The sequence below is a fragment of the Podarcis filfolensis genome (assembly GCF_964270895.1).
Source record: "Podarcis filfolensis genome assembly, chromosome: Z".
Lineage (NCBI taxonomy): Eukaryota > Metazoa > Chordata > Lepidosauria > Squamata > Lacertidae > Podarcis > Podarcis filfolensis.
In genome coordinates, this window is record NC_139617.1 from 18345647 (window position 1) to 18362289 (window position 16643).

Here is a 16643-nt window from a genome sequence, read left to right on the forward strand (position 1 = left end):
CCTGTGAGCATTCGAGGACAAAACACTTACAGAGGTGGTTCAGACATGAATGCCAAACCATGGTTATGTGAATGATTCTTTAAGGAACCCTAGGCTCACATGCTCTTGTAAGCCACAGTTCCCTGTCTCCCTTCCTGGTTTCTAAGAAAGCCGGAAAATATAGTCTAATACAGTGGTACCTCGGTTTAAGAACAGCCCTGTTTACGAACTATTCAGTTTACGAACTCCGCAAAACTGGAAATAGTGTCCCGGTTTGCGAACTTTACCTCGGTCTAAGAATGGAATCCGAATGGTAGAAGGGCACTGGCGGCGGGAGCCCTCATTAGGGAAAGCGCACCTTGGTTTAAGAACGGCTTCGGTTTAAGAACAGACTTCTGGTGCGGATTAAGTTCGTAAACAGAGGTACCACTGTATTTCATTAAAACTGGCCAACTGATTCGTTGCTTTCCCAGCGTGCCAAAATTGGAATCTGCTATTTGTTTTGGGCTTATGTCTGAACCAGCCCATGGTGTCAGATGGCAGGAAGTGAAGTAAAGCAGATAGCTGTTAGGGACAGGGCCTTCTCAGTGATGGCATCCCAGCTTTAGAATTGCCATCCCATAGGGTTTAACTTGGTGTCATTGCTATGTTTTTGGCACCAGGCCAAGATAATTTTATTCACCCAAATTTTCCATGTAACCTATGTTTTTATAGCCTTGGCTTCTCTGTCTATTCTTGCGTTCCCATTTTATTTCTTCCTTATGAAAAAGAACCGCTTTATGGTATTTTGAAACTGTATTTTATTACTTTAATTTTCTTCTTGCCACCTAGAGAAAATACAGTATTGGATTGCTGTATTGTGAGTGAACATATAAATATGGTATAATAAATTAAAATAAAAATAATTCTGAGAGGAACCTGGATGTTCTAACCAAATGTGCTTCAGACATAGGCAGGAAATGCAAGAGGAAGTTCACCAGCTGATGTTATGGGGGATCGGCATGTTCATAAGTGAAGAGGTGGTCTTCCAAGGTATCCTGGCCCCAAACTGTTCAGGGCTGTAAAGGTAACAGCACATTGGAGCTTGGGAATAAATTGGTCGCCAGTCCAGTGGAGCTCTTTTAAATAATATTTAGGCGCCTCTTTATTTTTAAAAACCTGAGTACAGTCTCATGGATTTGAATATATTTTCTTATCTCTTTGCCTTCCTCAGCACGCAGAGAAGTCTTTAGCGCTATCGCTCTTGAAAGCTCCAAACCCCCAAGGCAGACTCCCGCACCCTGCCGCCCAAAATAATGAGATTTCAGAAACAGATATCAGTCTTCTTTTTACTTGCCTCTAGGTGTTACTGGAACAGTGCTTTTGAGTTTTTATATGCAATCAGGAGAACCTAGAGCCCTTTTTGAGAACTAAATGTTGATTCTCATTATTACAGTGTCTTTTCTTTTCTTTTTTTGAGGAAGCAGCTTGAAAGATGGCTGCGAGAATTAGAACGGCTTCGAGAATTCACATTGCAGCAAGCCTCTGGGGTGAAATGGGTCAAGTGGCATTGTCAGTTTTTAGAGTTCTGTTTATGAGGCGACCGTAGCCCTACACAGGTGTTACAATTCTAGTGCAACTAATTACAGTGGGGGTGAGAGCGCTAGTTCTGCTCCTCCCCCCAATTGTCTCAAGTGTCTTCCATGAATTGGCGACAGTCTGCAGTGGGGAGTCTTCTGCCCCCGTTACACCCTCTAAAATGTCCGAAAATGTCCCCCACATGTATGGCTGCGCATTCTTTGAATGCGCACGAAACAGGAGTTGCCTGTACAACAAAAGCAATTCAAAACGGGGGGGGGGGGGGGTTAAAACTGTGAATAATGCACAATACAGTAGTACTTCGGGATGCGAACGGGATCCATTCCGGAGCCCCGTTCACATCCTGAATGGAACGTAAGACGCGACGGCACGTCTGCATGTGTGCGAGTTGTGTTTTGCCGCTTTCACGCATGTGCGTGATGTCATTTTGAGCGCCTGCGCATGTGCAAGCGGCGAAACCTGGAAGTAATGTGCTCCGTTACTTCTGGGTTGCCGCAAAGCGTAACCTGAAAATGCTCAACCTGAAGCACATTCAACCTGAGGTATGACTGTACATAAAACGTTTGCCCAATGACATAAATAAGGACAAGTCTTACCCACTCCTCTAGAAGGTGAACACCACCAAGGAAGCAAAGAAAGCCATGGGGGACAAAAAGAGCTTAGCCTGGTGCCTGAAGACTGACAAGGATGGTGCCATGTTCATCTCCTTCAGGAGAACAATTATGCATACAGGGGAGGGGGCACCACTGGAAAGGCCCCTTCTTATGTTGCCACGCTTCAAACTTCCCTCATGTATGGCACATGGAGAAAGAGCCTCTGATGAAGACTGTAGAGGTCAGGCTGGTTCATATCATATGGGAAGACACAGTCCTCGAGGTATTATAATCCTGAGCTGTATAGGATTTCAAAGGTCAAAATTAGCAATTTGAATTGAACCAGATGCTAATCAGTACCGAGTGCTATCAGAACATAATTGGTGGAATATGTTCAGACCTTCTGGTCCCAGTCAACAATCTGGCCGTAGAATTCTGCGCAAGCAATTCCACTGCACTAGCAATTTCAATTAAGCAATCTCACACTGAAATTATCTCAAATGCAGATGAGCTCTGTTCTCTTTTACATCTGGTCACCCTAGATTTGTGATAGATGGTGACAGAATTCACCCTCCCCCTCCTTGTGCTTGGGCAAGGAGAATTGTACTATATGTGGAGCAGTGAGACAAACTCCCAAAGAGAGATTTGTTGTTGTTTCTGATTTTGATGAGCCTCAAACAACTTGGAGGAATCTGTTTTTCATTAAAACGGCTGTTAGCTTGCAGTGAATTGCTGTTCAGCATAAAACAGGCTGCTTTGCACTAAGCCATTCATGAAGAAAAGCAGGTCCCTTGCAAATTTTTGTGTGCTTGCCTGGGTATGTTGCTTCTTGGAGAATGCTCCCCACGAATTTTGTTTCATTAGCTGCATTAGAACATTAAAGAATATCTGTCCCTGTTTCAAAGCTGAAACTTCTGAGCTGCCAAGCTGGCGATGAGAGAGATAATTAGCAAGTGAAATGTTCAGTGTTTTTAGTCAAATTATGCACTTAATAACATTGAGTTGTAAGAAAACATGATTGCAAAGGACCGTAACCAGCTGGCTTTTAAAATAGGGGGGGAAAGATCAATATTGGTTTGTTTAGAACAGCAGATTCAACTCAGTGAAAACAGCAAACATACTATGTACCCCTTTGCTTGCGTGGGGCATGTTTAAATAAATACACTTGGTTAAACATTGTCAAAGAGTTGGCAAAGTCTTTAAATAATTCATATTAGAACAGGAACAAGGATCAGAGAGAATCCTGATAATTACACAAATGATGTATTGTCTTATTGACGAACCTGTCCTAATTTGATGCCCTCCAGATGTTCAACTGCAGCTCCCATTATCTCTGACCATTCACTATACTAGCTTGACCTGATGAGTCCAAAACTTATTGGCAGGTGGGAGAAACAGGATGAGGAAAGCTATTGTAGAAGGTTTCAGAGCCCAGTGTATTCCTCTCTTCTCCTGCCCCACCTCTGAAGTTTGACACAACAGTTTGCCTAGGGACATGGAGACCTCGCTTCTTTCTCCAGGGTGGTGACAGGTCATGACTCATGCCTCCTGAATCTGGTGTAGACTTGACATTGATATTTTTGGGCTGGCAGGATTTTGCTTGGAGTACCACAGTGTTCCCAACCCTATTAGCAGCCTTGGAAATGGATTGATGTCCCCATCCCCACCCTAGTGCACTACTTTCAGTTGTTAGGTGTGCACATAGGCCAACACTGTATACCAGGGTATTTTGTGACTGGTGGGGTGGACGGTAGGGAGACCAGAAGTAGATGGAACCAGAGCTAATGGGAGGCACTTCCACATTGCTCACTGCATCATCATCATCATCATCATTTATTATTTAGATGCTGCCCATCTGACTGGGTTGCGCCAGCCACTCTGAGAGGCTTCCAACAAATTAAAACATCAAGCACAGTAAAGCATCAAACATTAAAAACTTCCCTATACAGTGGTATCTCAGGTTACATACGCTTCAGGTTACATACGCTTCAGGTTACAGACTCCGCTAACCCAGAAATAGTAGCTCGGGTTAAGAACTTTGCTTCAGGATGAGAACAGAAATCGGGCTCCGGCAGCAGCAGGAGGCCCCATTAGCTAAAGTGGTGCTTCAGGTTAAGAACAGTTTCAGGTTAAGAACAGACCTCCGGAACGAATTAGGTACTTAACCCGAGGTACCACTGTACAGGGCTGCCTTCAATGTCTTCTTAAAAGTCATATAGTTACCGTATTTTTCGCCCTATAGGACACACTTTTTCCCCTCCAAAAATGAAGGGGAAATGTGTGTGCGTCCTATGGGGCGAATGCAGGCTTTCACTGAAGCCTGGAGAGCGAGAGGGGTCGGTGCGCACCGACCCCTCTCGCTCTCCAGGCTTCAGGAGAGCCCCAGCGCCAGCCCCACAAGGTCGGGGGACAGAGGGAGGCGGAACGCCGCCATCCTGCTGTCTCCCGAAGTGGTTTGGAGGCTGACGGCGGGGAGACCCCGCCGCCAGCCCCGCAAGCTCCAAGGACCGCTGGGAGATGCAGCGCGTCTTCCTGCTGTCCCCAGACCTGATCTGAAGGCGGGCGGCGGGGAGAAGAGCGCTTCTCCCTGCTGCCTGCCCCGCAAGCTCCGGGGACAGCTGGGAGGCGCAGCGCGTCTTCCCGCTGTCCCTGGACCTGGTCTGAAGGCGGACTGCGGGGAGAAGAGCGCTTCTCCCCGCTGCCCGCCCCACAAGCGCCTGGGGGGGAAATAATTTTTTTTCCCTTTATTTCCCCCCCAAAAAACTTGATGCGTCCTATGGCCCGGTGCGTCCTATGGGGCAAAAAATACGGTATTTATTTCATTGACATATGATGGGAGGGCATTATCATATCACATTCTTTTCTGCAAACAGTCCTGGGGTGAGCGGTGGGGATAGAATGGTTTGTTGCACAAGAGCACCAAATCCACTTTAATTGTGCAACCTGAATTGGCTGGTATACGATTGAATACAGCAGGCATAGGCAAACTCAGCCCTCCAGATGTTTTGGGACTACAACTCCCATCAACCCTAGCTAGCAGGACCAGTGGTCAGGAATGATGGGAGTTGTAGTCCCAAAATATCTGGAGGGTTGAGTTTGCCTATGCCTGGAATAGAACCTGCAAAACAGCAACTTTCTGGAGCAGTCCTGGATTTGTCTATCTCAGTCCTGTAAGCCTTGCTTTATGGAGTCTCCTTGCTAGGAGTCTGGGAGGCATAACTGAAGAGCCTCCATTCTATACAAACTTGAGTATATTAAAATAAAAAACCTCCACAGGGAAATCCTCCTTTGCCTCTGGACAATGCAATATTAATGAGAGATCGTTTTCATGACACATGGCACAACAGGTTGCGAGTGGTTTCTTATAAAATGTATTTCTCTCTCTCTCTCTCTGAGTGGAATGTGTATTTTTTAAAAATGGAAATGTAATGTCACTTTAATTATTGATAGCTAGAAATACACGTCCACTGTGTGTCCACAGATAGTTTAAATTGTTTCAAATGGGCTGTTCCCATGCTAGTCTGGGCTGCATTTTTGCTTCATTAATACTGCATAAAGGAGCACTCCATGGGAAAGATGGCAGCCGACCAGTGGTTCGCACAAAAGGCACTAGAGAGAAGCGAGCCTGGAATCTGCCTTCCGTCTCCTGAAGGTGGATTGCCCTGGACCTTTTATTGACAACAGATTGCTTTGTGCTTTCCCCCCCCAGAGTTTATTATCATGCTTACCATTTGGTTTCTCTTAGTTTCTCGCTTTTCCCCATCCTAAGTTCAGTTCCCCCCCATTTCCACACCAGTTTGCAGACTGATTTTTAAATACCCCTCATGAAAATTTACCTGTATGTTAATATGAAATTCTCCTAATGCGCACATTTTTGTATGCAGTTTTCCCTAATACACATGTTTTTGCCAAGCAGCCCCACCCCCCAATATAATGCATTTTTGTATAGCATGTTTGCTAATACATGCCTCTTTGTGTACACCAGACCATGATACGTGTATGTTTATGCATACCACTTGGCTGTAGAACTGCATGAGAAAACCACAAAGTGCATATTTCATATGACGGCTGCGTTTTCTTTTGTGTATTGTTTCAGGAAGTGCAAATTAGGTTGGTTTGCCTTTGAATGTGAACTGAATATATATTCCCCCCCCCCCACTCCTTACCTGAGACTGACTCTTTATTCTGATTAGTCACTCAGGACGGAAGGCTGGAATAAAACAGCGCAAGACTTACTTAGTGTTTTCTGCTTAAGCCACTTTGAGCCAGGAGGGGTATGAGTCACAAACATCTCATACCCCCAGGCTCCCTTTTTGTGGAGAAATGCAATTGTCATGGTTTGTAGGTGTGTGTATGTGTGTGTCAGAGAAAGGGGGGGAGAGAGAGACAGAAAGTTGGAGTGTATGCCTTATGAAAGGATATGTGATAGGCATCTTCAAGTACAGTGGTACATCTGAAAAGAACGCAACCCGTGTCTGCACACGCGTGGGTCGCGATTCACTGCTTCTGTGCATGTGTGTGATGTCATTTTGCGCATCTGCGCATGCGCGAGCAGCGAAACCCGGAAGTAACCCTTTCCGGTACTTTCGGGTCTCCGCGGGACACAACCTGAAAACGTGCAACCTGAAGCAAATGTAACATGAGGTATGACTGTACATAAAGGGCTGTCGCATGGAGGATGAAGCAAGCTTGTTTACTCTTTTTGGGGGGGGGGGTAGGACCCAAACCAATGACTTCAGAATACAATAAAGGAAATTCCAACTAAACCTCTGGAGGAACTTTCTGATGGTAAGAGCTGTTTGACAAGTAGAATGGACTCCCTCAGAAGATGGTGACCTCTCCTTCACTGGAGGAGAATCATATGATTCTATGATCCCCAGTGTGTCTGTGTGTAGTTATTAATTCTTTATTTGGTGCCATCAGTCAGCATGGTGCTTACAGCGTTCAAGAGGGCATGTTCCCTGTCACGAAGAGCTTACAGTCTCAAATTCAGTACAGGGGACATAACAGAGGAATGGAGGTGGAAGCAAGGGCAAACAACGAAGCTTGTTTCAGTTGCATGTGCTTAGACCAGGGGTGGGCAACCTAAGGCCCATGGGCCACAAGCGGCCCATGGGGGTTGTTTAACCGGTCCATGGACCCCCGACACCTGCTCAGGGACCCCCGCTGCCCACTCAGCTTCTGTGCACCGCGCTAAACCGGTGCGGAATAGAGCAGGGACTGCCTTCCGCGATGCTGGCCAATGGGAAGCTGTGCACGCCTTTTCCGCACCGGAACGAGTGCCGAAAATAGCGTTTGCGCATGCGTGTACACACACACTCTGGCCCGCCACGGCATATGCGGGACCGTGTACTGTCCCAAGCCACAAAAACTTTGCCAACCTCTGGCTTAGACTTAGTTACAGTCTGAGTTATAGTAAGGCATGAGATCTAAGAGGGCTATGCCACAGGCTTTGGAGGAGGGATCTCAAGAGTGTTCTGTGGGGTAGTTCAAAGTATGTGGAGGAGCAAGGAAGAAAATGCCATTTGACAGAGCAAGAGACCTTCGATGAATGGAAGGTGGTGAAGTTTCAAGAGTGAAGATATAAAAGCAGGGAGGGATGTATAAAAGAAGAGAAATAAGTGCGATGAAAGCCATGTAGGGCCTTGAGTTGTTATGGAGACAAGGTTTGTGAGAAAGGCCAAGTAACGTGTAATCTGTTCCAATTAATTTTTTTAGGACTTTATGCTCCAACTATAAAACCTTAAATTTGACCTGGTAATGTGTAGGAAGCCAGTGCAATCCCCAGATTGTTGGTGGCAAGGGGAAAAATAGATAAAAGGAGAATTCCTGGATGCCTAGATCCAAGTTTGGGGCAAGTACTTTTTGGTGAGAGAGCACCAGCAGAGATTTAAAATAACAAAATATGCAGCAAAGTGAAGCATGGAAATATAGGCTGTTAGACTTATAAAATGGCCCATTCTAAGTTCCTTCCAAAGTCCCCCTCTTCCCTTTGCACAGAAAAAGAAACCCTACACACATTTAGTAAGTTAAAAATGATTTACTTACAAACTCTCCTATGTGCATTTCAGAAAAAGTTTCATAGGCAATAAATCTTGGCTTAGTTACAAAGTGGTGAAAGTTCCTAAATTATTGTTATAGGAACTCAATAGTGGCTTGTTAGAGCCATGTGGTCTGAGCTTGAAGCAACCAGCTCAGATCTGTTTACACAGAGCATTTCTCGGGCAGTGCTTTTTTTCAGGGGGTACTCAAGGGTATGCAGTACCAGCACCTCTTTTTGTTGTTGTTGTTGTTGTTGTTGTTGTTGTTGTTAAAAAGTGTGGCACTTACTGTAACAACTTCATGGCGAGTACCGGCACTTATTTTTCTAGGGGGGAAGTCATTGACTGAGGGTGCACAAATGCCTTGATTACCTTCTTCCCAAAGTAAGGGGGAGTGACCTAGTCAAGCTGTGAAAGCTATTAATCCCTTTGTGCGTTAATCAGATTTAAGCCTGTTGGTTATGTGAGACATTATGTACAAAAGGTGTGCTGCTGCATTCTGCAGTAGTTGCAGCATTCAGACAAAACATGGTGCAATAATCCAGTCCCATGGCTACCTATGCATGGGCCAATGTAGTTAAGCAAAGCTAGATAAAAAAGCAGGGTTGTACCCAATCCCAAGTCATACTCAGAGTAGATCCACTGAAATTAATGGACATAATTGACTTAGGTCCATTCATTTCAATGGATCAACTCTAAGCAAAGCTTATTCAGGCTCACATTATCAAAAAATGGTTGCTTTTGTTTTCAAAACAACTTTATTTGGACTTCATAAAACACAGGTGCAACATAAGAAAATCTTGATTTCTATTTGCACCTGCTTGAATCTTAGCTTTCCTGTAATTAATGAAAAGTCACTAGTTTACAAAGAAGAAAAATATTATAAGTTTAGACGGGTGGGCAGGCTTGTTACTTGAAGAGCTACAAAATAAGAAATACTTCGTGTCAGTGCAAGAAAATGATGCATTACTTGTTTCAGAACTTTAACAGCACTTCGTTAGAAAATGCAGTCCTAGTAACATATGAAATTAAAGTTGCTTTTTGCAGATATGATTCATCTCAGAAATAAAGAAGCTTCATAAATAAGGAAGCCATTCCTTGAAATAAGGAACCAAGTTGGAAAGCCCAGATGTGGGGATCTGAGTAATTACACCCACCCACTCACCAGCTAATTAGATTGAAGGATAGCAAGGCCATATATTAGAATTGGGTTGGTGACAAGTTCCTACAAAACAGGTGGTATGAGGCAAAATGGGGGGGGGCTCTGCTTTTCACACCGAAATAGTCTCCCCCTGCTATTTTTTCTCTTTTTTGGGGGGGGGGGGAGAAAAATGTCTGGAGGGAAGCAGGGTTCAGCACCTCCTCCTGTCCATTCCTTCTTGCTTTAAATGGTTCCCTTGCATTCTCCATGTTGGTGTGACTCACATTCTACTGCACAGTTATATGTAGTTTGTTTTGGAGGGAGCCCACACCAGTGTACATTCAGTAAACTGGTTTCAGAAAGATGGTGCAGGTAGCAAAGTGTTCACCTGTGTCAAATGCAAGCTTTAGAACATGGGTAGGCAAACTAAGGCCCGGGGGCCGGATCCGGCCCAATCGCCTTCTAAATCCGGCCTGCGGGTGGTTTGGGAATCAGCATGTTTTTACATACGTAGAATGTGTGCTTTTATTTAAAATGCATCTCTGGGTTATTTGTGGGGCATAGGAATTCATTTTTTTTTTCAAAATATAGTCTGCCCCCCCCAAGGTCTGAGGGACAGTGGACCGGCCCCCTGCTGAAAACGTTTGCTGACCCCTGCTTTAGAACAAGCAAGCAAACAGACCAGCTCCACCAAATGTTAACAGTATATGAAGTGGTGCCAAAAACCCAAACTGGAACATTTGTGGTAAGAAAAGTTGCAAGATTTCAGCAGGAAGTAGCACTAAATGCACTGATAGGAATTAAAGCCATATGACCGCTCCAATTTTTTTGCAGACGCAAACAGTATCAAACGTGGGTTCACGTCTAACTAACTCAATACCATCATGAGCACAAATCATCACGAATGCACAACAAATGGAGGGGCCCTGTGAATATTTTATTTATGGGTTTCCCCCTAAAAGTAGACTGATATTCATGTTTTCCATGGAAACATGAGTAAAGAATGGTCCGGCTGGGCAGGAAGACATCCGCAACAAGCCATATTGCTTGTTTGTACTTGAATAAATGCAGGGCTCTGTTTCCCTTGAATGACCACCACTTGTATACGTCTGTTTTACCCCCTCAGTGGCTGGTCTGAATCTGTCCCAGAGTTGCTCCTTACTGGAGACACAGCTCTGAAAGTGGAAGGACATCAGGGAAGACAAGGCACCCAGAATGCACAACTCTCATTGTCTCTACATGCCTGGCTTACTTGGACACTGAGCTGCAGAAGGGAGTCAAATGTCATCTTCCTTTTGCTTCTTCCAGTGTTTAAATAACACTGAAATGTTTTTTTGTTATTCAAGTACAGTTTGTGTCAGGGAGAGTTGGTTCCAGCCTTCCCTATCTTTTCTGACAGCAGTCATCTTATTGGTCCACGTTTTGGCTATTGGAGCCATCCTCAACTGGACATGCTTTACGTAAGAACCTAAGAACCCTGCCTGATGAGGCCAAAGACCCATCTAAGTACAGCATCCTTGTTACCTTAGTGGCCAAATAGATGCCTTTGGGATGCCCACAGACAAGACCTGAGTGCAGTTGTGATTCCCAACAGCTGGCATTCAGGAGCACACTTTGCCACACTTCAGCACCCCATAGAAACTATGCTTGGGGGTTCTTTGTACAGGCCAAATGCACACTCCCTTTCTCTGCGATGTCTGTCTCCCAGTTAAGAATGTCAGATGAGTCCTTCTAGATCTAGTCCAGCTTCCTGTTCTCATGGTGTCCAAACACCTACGGGAAGCTCAGAAGCAGAACTTGAATGCAATAGCACTCTTCCTACTTATGACACCCAGCACCACCTGAAGGGATAAAAGCTTTTTCTTTTTCTTTTTAACGAAGGAGCTTTGTGGAATGTGGTATTAGAGCAGCAATCAAATCCACAAACCTTTTCAGGGGAACTTTCGGTCTGGCTATCCTTATCCAACCTTCCCTGTTCCAGTGTGTGTGTGTGTGTGTGCGTGCGTGCCTTCATCCTCATCTGTTGATGCTGTTAGGTTGATATAAAGGAAGTGCTGGATGGAACGGAAGACAAAGGACAGGGAGAATATGTAACACGCTGATTCTCTAGACACCCCACCCCTTGATGATTCCATTTTGGAGCTTTTATGTAGGCTGCTTTGGTCTTCCTCACCAGTCAGAGCCGAAATCACCCTGCTTTAGCCAGTCAGTCATTCTGCTCTTTCTTTTCTACCCTTTCAAAATCATCTGTGATAGATTATTTAGGTTCTTGGGTGGTTCTGCATGTCTCATCTTCACACCTTGCTTTGTTTTATAGTTTGTCGGCGTTTTGTTTCTACCCAGACCCAAGTGCTTTGTTAGATTGACAATGCTTTCAGTAGTAACATCTGTTGAGCTAAAAGCAAAATTAATTTGGGATGTATGTGTCATCACCCCAACAACTGACCTGGCTGTCTGGGGCTGATGGGTTGGTGTTGCAGTTTAGCACTATCTACCTGGAGGGCTCCAAGATGGCTATTCCTTTGTAATGAATATGAACAAGACGGCAGATCCATGTGATGCTGTCAGGCATCAGGGAATCGGATCCCTCCATGATAGGCTGCCAGAAATAGATAGACAAGGAAAGTTCTTACCAAGGTATTTTATTCAATATTCACACAGAGAGGCTTAGAAATGCAGCCTCTTGGAGTAATGAGGATGCTCCGAGTAATCACCACCACCCCATCTCTCCTCAATCGTCAACAGCACCACTCACCTTACGGTGGCCACATAGGGACATTTGTCTCCAAGCCCTTTGCTCTCCTACTTTTATTGCTCCCTGGGTTCTGGGAGAAGGGGCATCTGGAATGCTTTCTAGTGGTAACATGTCAGCCAGCTGCTCCGGCTCTGCCTCCCCCTCCTCCTCTCCCATCTTTGCCCCTCATCTACCTCTGAGCTATGACCTCCTGCAAACCACTGTTGTAAATCTATACTGTCTTCCTCTTCTCTGGAAGGTTCAGGCTGCGGAGGCTGTCTCCATCATTTCTTCTCTGCCCAGTCCCTGACAGATGCTGGATTTCTTGCAGTCATGGCAATTGAAGCTGGCTTTTTAATATTTTATCAATGTTAACTCAATATGTGAATGAATAAAAGTTGTAGTATATTGAGGACCATCTGGTAATACCTTCCTTCCTTCCTTCCTTCCTTCCTTCCTTCCTTCCTTCCTTCCTTCCTTCCTTTCTTTCTTTCTTTCTGTTCTTCTCTACTTTTCTTCTGCCCTTCCGTCTTTCTTCTTCTTTTCCACACATTAAATTAACTCTTGCTGTGTTTATGGAGATAGATGAGTGTGCCTAAATGTATCCAAGGTTCAAAGTATCTTAACAGGGAGGAGCTTCTTTATGGAAGAAGATCAGAGCTGTAAAAGATGGATAGAAAAACCTTGCAGGTTTTCTTCTGATTGATGTGTTTGCGTTACAATTAATAATCTCAAAAATAAAAAAGGAGGAAGCTAGCTGGTTCATTGTAGTGTGAAGTTTCCTAGGTAATACTCTGCTTTATCAGATTTGTGATGTTGATTTGCGAAGGTTGATGGGTTATGGCTTTGTGGAAGAAAAGAAAACAATTTAACAAGGCGGAAACCAAAGGCTGTGTTGCCTTGGCGCAGAATTTATTTTCTTTTTAGCACACTGTGTATACATCCCTGACTGGAGATAACAGGAATGCAAAGACCACATTCTGGTAGCCGGGGGGCAAACAGGAATAAAATGCATAATCTGAATATTTACTGGTGCAACAAAGCATGAATGCTAAGCAATTTCTGCAGCAACAAATGGGAGGCAATTATATTTTACAGCACTAGAACCACACATAACCCCTTATTTAAACATAGGAATCACAGCCAGGTTTGCTAACAAACTCAAAAGTTCTTGTGTCTTAACCGACTTCCAACATTTTTGATGGTAACACAGGAGAAGGGAGGTGCCTAAAAACCCTGAAATCTGTTTCTTTCCCCCATCCTCAAGTTTGATATGTTTCCTTTCTTTTACATGTAAATGGAACATTTTCTGTGGAAAGAGTTAAAGAACTGGGGAGGGGGGTGATGATTCCCTACCCTATGTCACTGTTTTTACTTCGCACAAGTAAAATCAAACTCCTGATCCCCACCCGCTCCAGAATGATGGTGAGAGGCTGAGGCCTACATGCCCCCACCCATTTACATGTGGAATTTCCGCACCTAAAGAAGGCTTAGCTTGGGCTTTGTACATACTATGCACCCCCCCTCCCAAGAATCCTGGGAACTGTAGTTTGTTAAAGATCCTGAAAATTGCAGCTCTATTAGGGCTAAACTACAGTTCCCAGAGGACGCGGGTGGTGCTGTGGTCTAAACCACAGAGACTAGGACTTGCCAATTGGAAGGTCGGCAGTTCGAATCCCCATGACGGGGTGAGCTCCCGTTGCTCGGTTCCTGCTCCTACCAACCTAGCAGTTTGAAAGCACGAAGTGCAAGTAGATAAATAGGTACCGCTCCAGCAGGAAGGTAAACGGTGTTTCCGTGCGCTGCTCTGGTTTGCCAGAAGCGGCTTAGTCATGCTGGCCACATGACCCGGAATCGGGACGCCGGCTCCCTTGGCCTATAGAGCGAGATGAGCACGCAACCCCAGAGTCGTCCGTGACTGGACCTAACGGTCAGGGGTACCTTTACCTTTACAGTTCCCAGGATTTGGGGGGGTATGCTATAACTGCACTTTCACAGAATGGTGTGTTTGCAGCCTTGGACTGAGATCAAAAACTAGATTCGCCTTTTATCTCCCTTGGGTCCCTCTGATTCCTGTGGCTCTCTGACTCACAGGCATCAAAGCAGGGCTGACTCTAAATTTTGAGGGAGCTCTCAGTAAACTGCCCTCTGTTAATCTCCTTTAACTCTGCATACATTGTGGCTCAGAAGTGGCAGGCAGCGGAAGGACCCTAATGGAGCAGACATGACATAGCATCAAGGGGATTGTGAGAAAACTTAACTGGCAACTCCCAGACTCTCTTGAGGAGAAGCCTTGTCTGGGGCATTGTGGGAAATGAAAATGGCCCCTCCTAAACTCAGCTGCCTGGTGTGTGTTGTGGGGGAGGAAGGCTGAAATGGGGACCCAAGGCAGGTATCAATGTTGGGCCTTGTCAGGTTGTGGGGTACTCCTTCCTGTTTCTTGGCCCCATGTGAAGGACCTGTGGCCCTCCTGATGTCGCTGAATTACAACTGGTTGTTGTCTATGCTTGGAATTGTAGGAAAGCAACTTTTGGAGGGCCAAATGTTCCCTATTTCTGCTCTTAGTTCTTTTGTGAAGTCTTTAAAAAAAAAAAAGTTCAGACCACCTTTCTCCTTTGCCTGTCCTTCCCTCTTTCCCTCAATCTTACCAATTAAGCATATCTCAGATCCATTTATTATTACATTGTATTTTTACGCCATTTAATTTCAGCACATCTTTTGATCCAGGGAGAATCTGAAGTCTGTAGGTCAGAAGGGGGCTTAATCAGGGTTGTAAAGAACTTCTGCTGAGACTAACCATCAGAAAAGACAGTGTGGGGCTACGTGGTTCAGTCATCTTGACTACTTCTTTTTTGTAAGGAGTTCTTAAATTCTTCTCAAAGCTTTGTATACTCTGTTTCCTTTCCTCGCTTCTGACATCTCTGTCCTCTTCCTGGACCATTTTTACATGGCTTCCTAGCACTCAGCCCACAGTTCATATGACATTGTGTAGGTTTTTGTTTCCCTCCTTTGCCAACTGACCCCTCACTTCCTTCCAGAACTGAAATTGTTTAATGCTCTAAAACCTTTACCCTCAGAAGTTAGCACATCCAAAGAATATTCCATTACAGCAGCTCAGCCAATAGCAGGAGAAAGTGGAGCTTTAAGAAGATATGCATATTTTTGTTGTATATAACAGCCCATATTTCGCTGCCCTGCATTTGAGCCTCCAGGGCTCATTGTTTCATTGATCTTGTTGTTTGTGACTTATTGATGTTTATTCTTTGTTCTGTCCCCCCGCCCCTTGTCTCCCCTCTCCTTTCTGTGCCTGCAGCAAACACTGGAGATGAACCTCACCAACCTCGTTAAACGCAATAGCGAACTAGAAAATCAGATGGCCAAACTGATACAGATCTGCCAGCAGGTGGAGGTATGTGTTGGTTGCAAATTCACGATGGTGAGGGCATGTTGGTGTGTCTTGTATGTGTGTTGGGGATCAGGTGGAAGAGCAGTTGCTTGGGGAGGGGGGATAAAACTACACTGTAGACCACTCACCAGACTTTCTGCAGTGTGATGCAAGAGTATGCAGCGGCACCCTTCCAAGCTGGTTCCACCATCATGGACAACTGTTGAACATATTCCACGTAACCCAGGGTGTAGGGCCAGCACCTTTGCTGAAGCTTAGCAGGTCTGTTCAATGTCTGGATGGACCTGTGCCTCGTTTCAGGTTCCATTATGGAAGAGTAAGTAAATATATAAAATAAAACAAAACAACCCACATGCTGCAAGTCCAGCTGCTGTGAATCAGCATGGGGGGGGGGGGTCCTCATGCAGGGATGATCCATGGGCTGTCCTCTCCCTGCAGGGAGAGCAGCAGCAAATGTAGAACAGGAAGAGAAGGCGAAAGTTTGCCTGCTCTACAGTTGTAGAGCTGCTGCTCCGCTCCTACCATTGCTGGCGGTCCCTATGTAAATATATTACGTTTATATCTCCTCCTTTGCTCCAGGGAGCTCAGGTTAGAAGTTACCGTATTTTTCGCCCTATAGGACGCACTTTTTCCCCTCCAAAAATGAAGAGGAAATGTGTGTGCGTCCTATGGGGCGAATGCAGGCTTTCGCTGAAGCTTGGAGAGCGAGAGGGGTCGGTGCCCACCAACCCCTCTCGCTCTCCAGGCTTCAGGAAGCTATCAGCAAGCCTGGGGAGCCCGTGGGAGTTCCCGCAGGGCTCCCTAGGCTGCGGATAGCAGCCTGCTGCCCGGAGCGCGGGGCGTGCTGAAGCCACGGCTGGGGGGCGGAATAAATTTTTTTCTTCTTTATTTCCCCCCAAAAAAACTAGGTGCGTCCTATGGGCCAGTGCGTCCTATAGGGTGAAAAATACTGTACGTTTCTCACAACAACCCTGCAGAGTACACTAGGGACCTTGGCATGCAAAGCACGAGTTGTGCTACCAACAGACGCAAGAAGCAGAACCTTCCCTTTTACACAGTGTGTAGGCTCAGATGGGAGTGGAAGTTGGTTAGACAGCAAGGCAAGAGGGAAGCAGCAGCATGCGAAGCAGGAAGGGAAGAAAGAGGAAATTCTTACTCTTTATTAAATTTC

The 16643-nt window shown here is 45.3% G+C and overlaps 1 protein-coding gene across 2 annotated transcripts in view; it reads left to right on the forward strand.

The window, feature by feature from the left end:
• The window catches only part of MID2 (midline 2), a 205356-nt gene that overhangs the window by 139582 nt on the left and 49131 nt on the right, over positions 1-16643 (forward strand). For both annotated transcript variants that reach the window (XM_083595956.1, XM_083595957.1), the window contains exon 3: positions 15380-15475. In XM_083595956.1, the coding sequence (XP_083452082.1) occupies positions 15380-15475 (96 nt within the window). The remainder of the gene's footprint in view (positions 1-15379; positions 15476-16643) is intronic.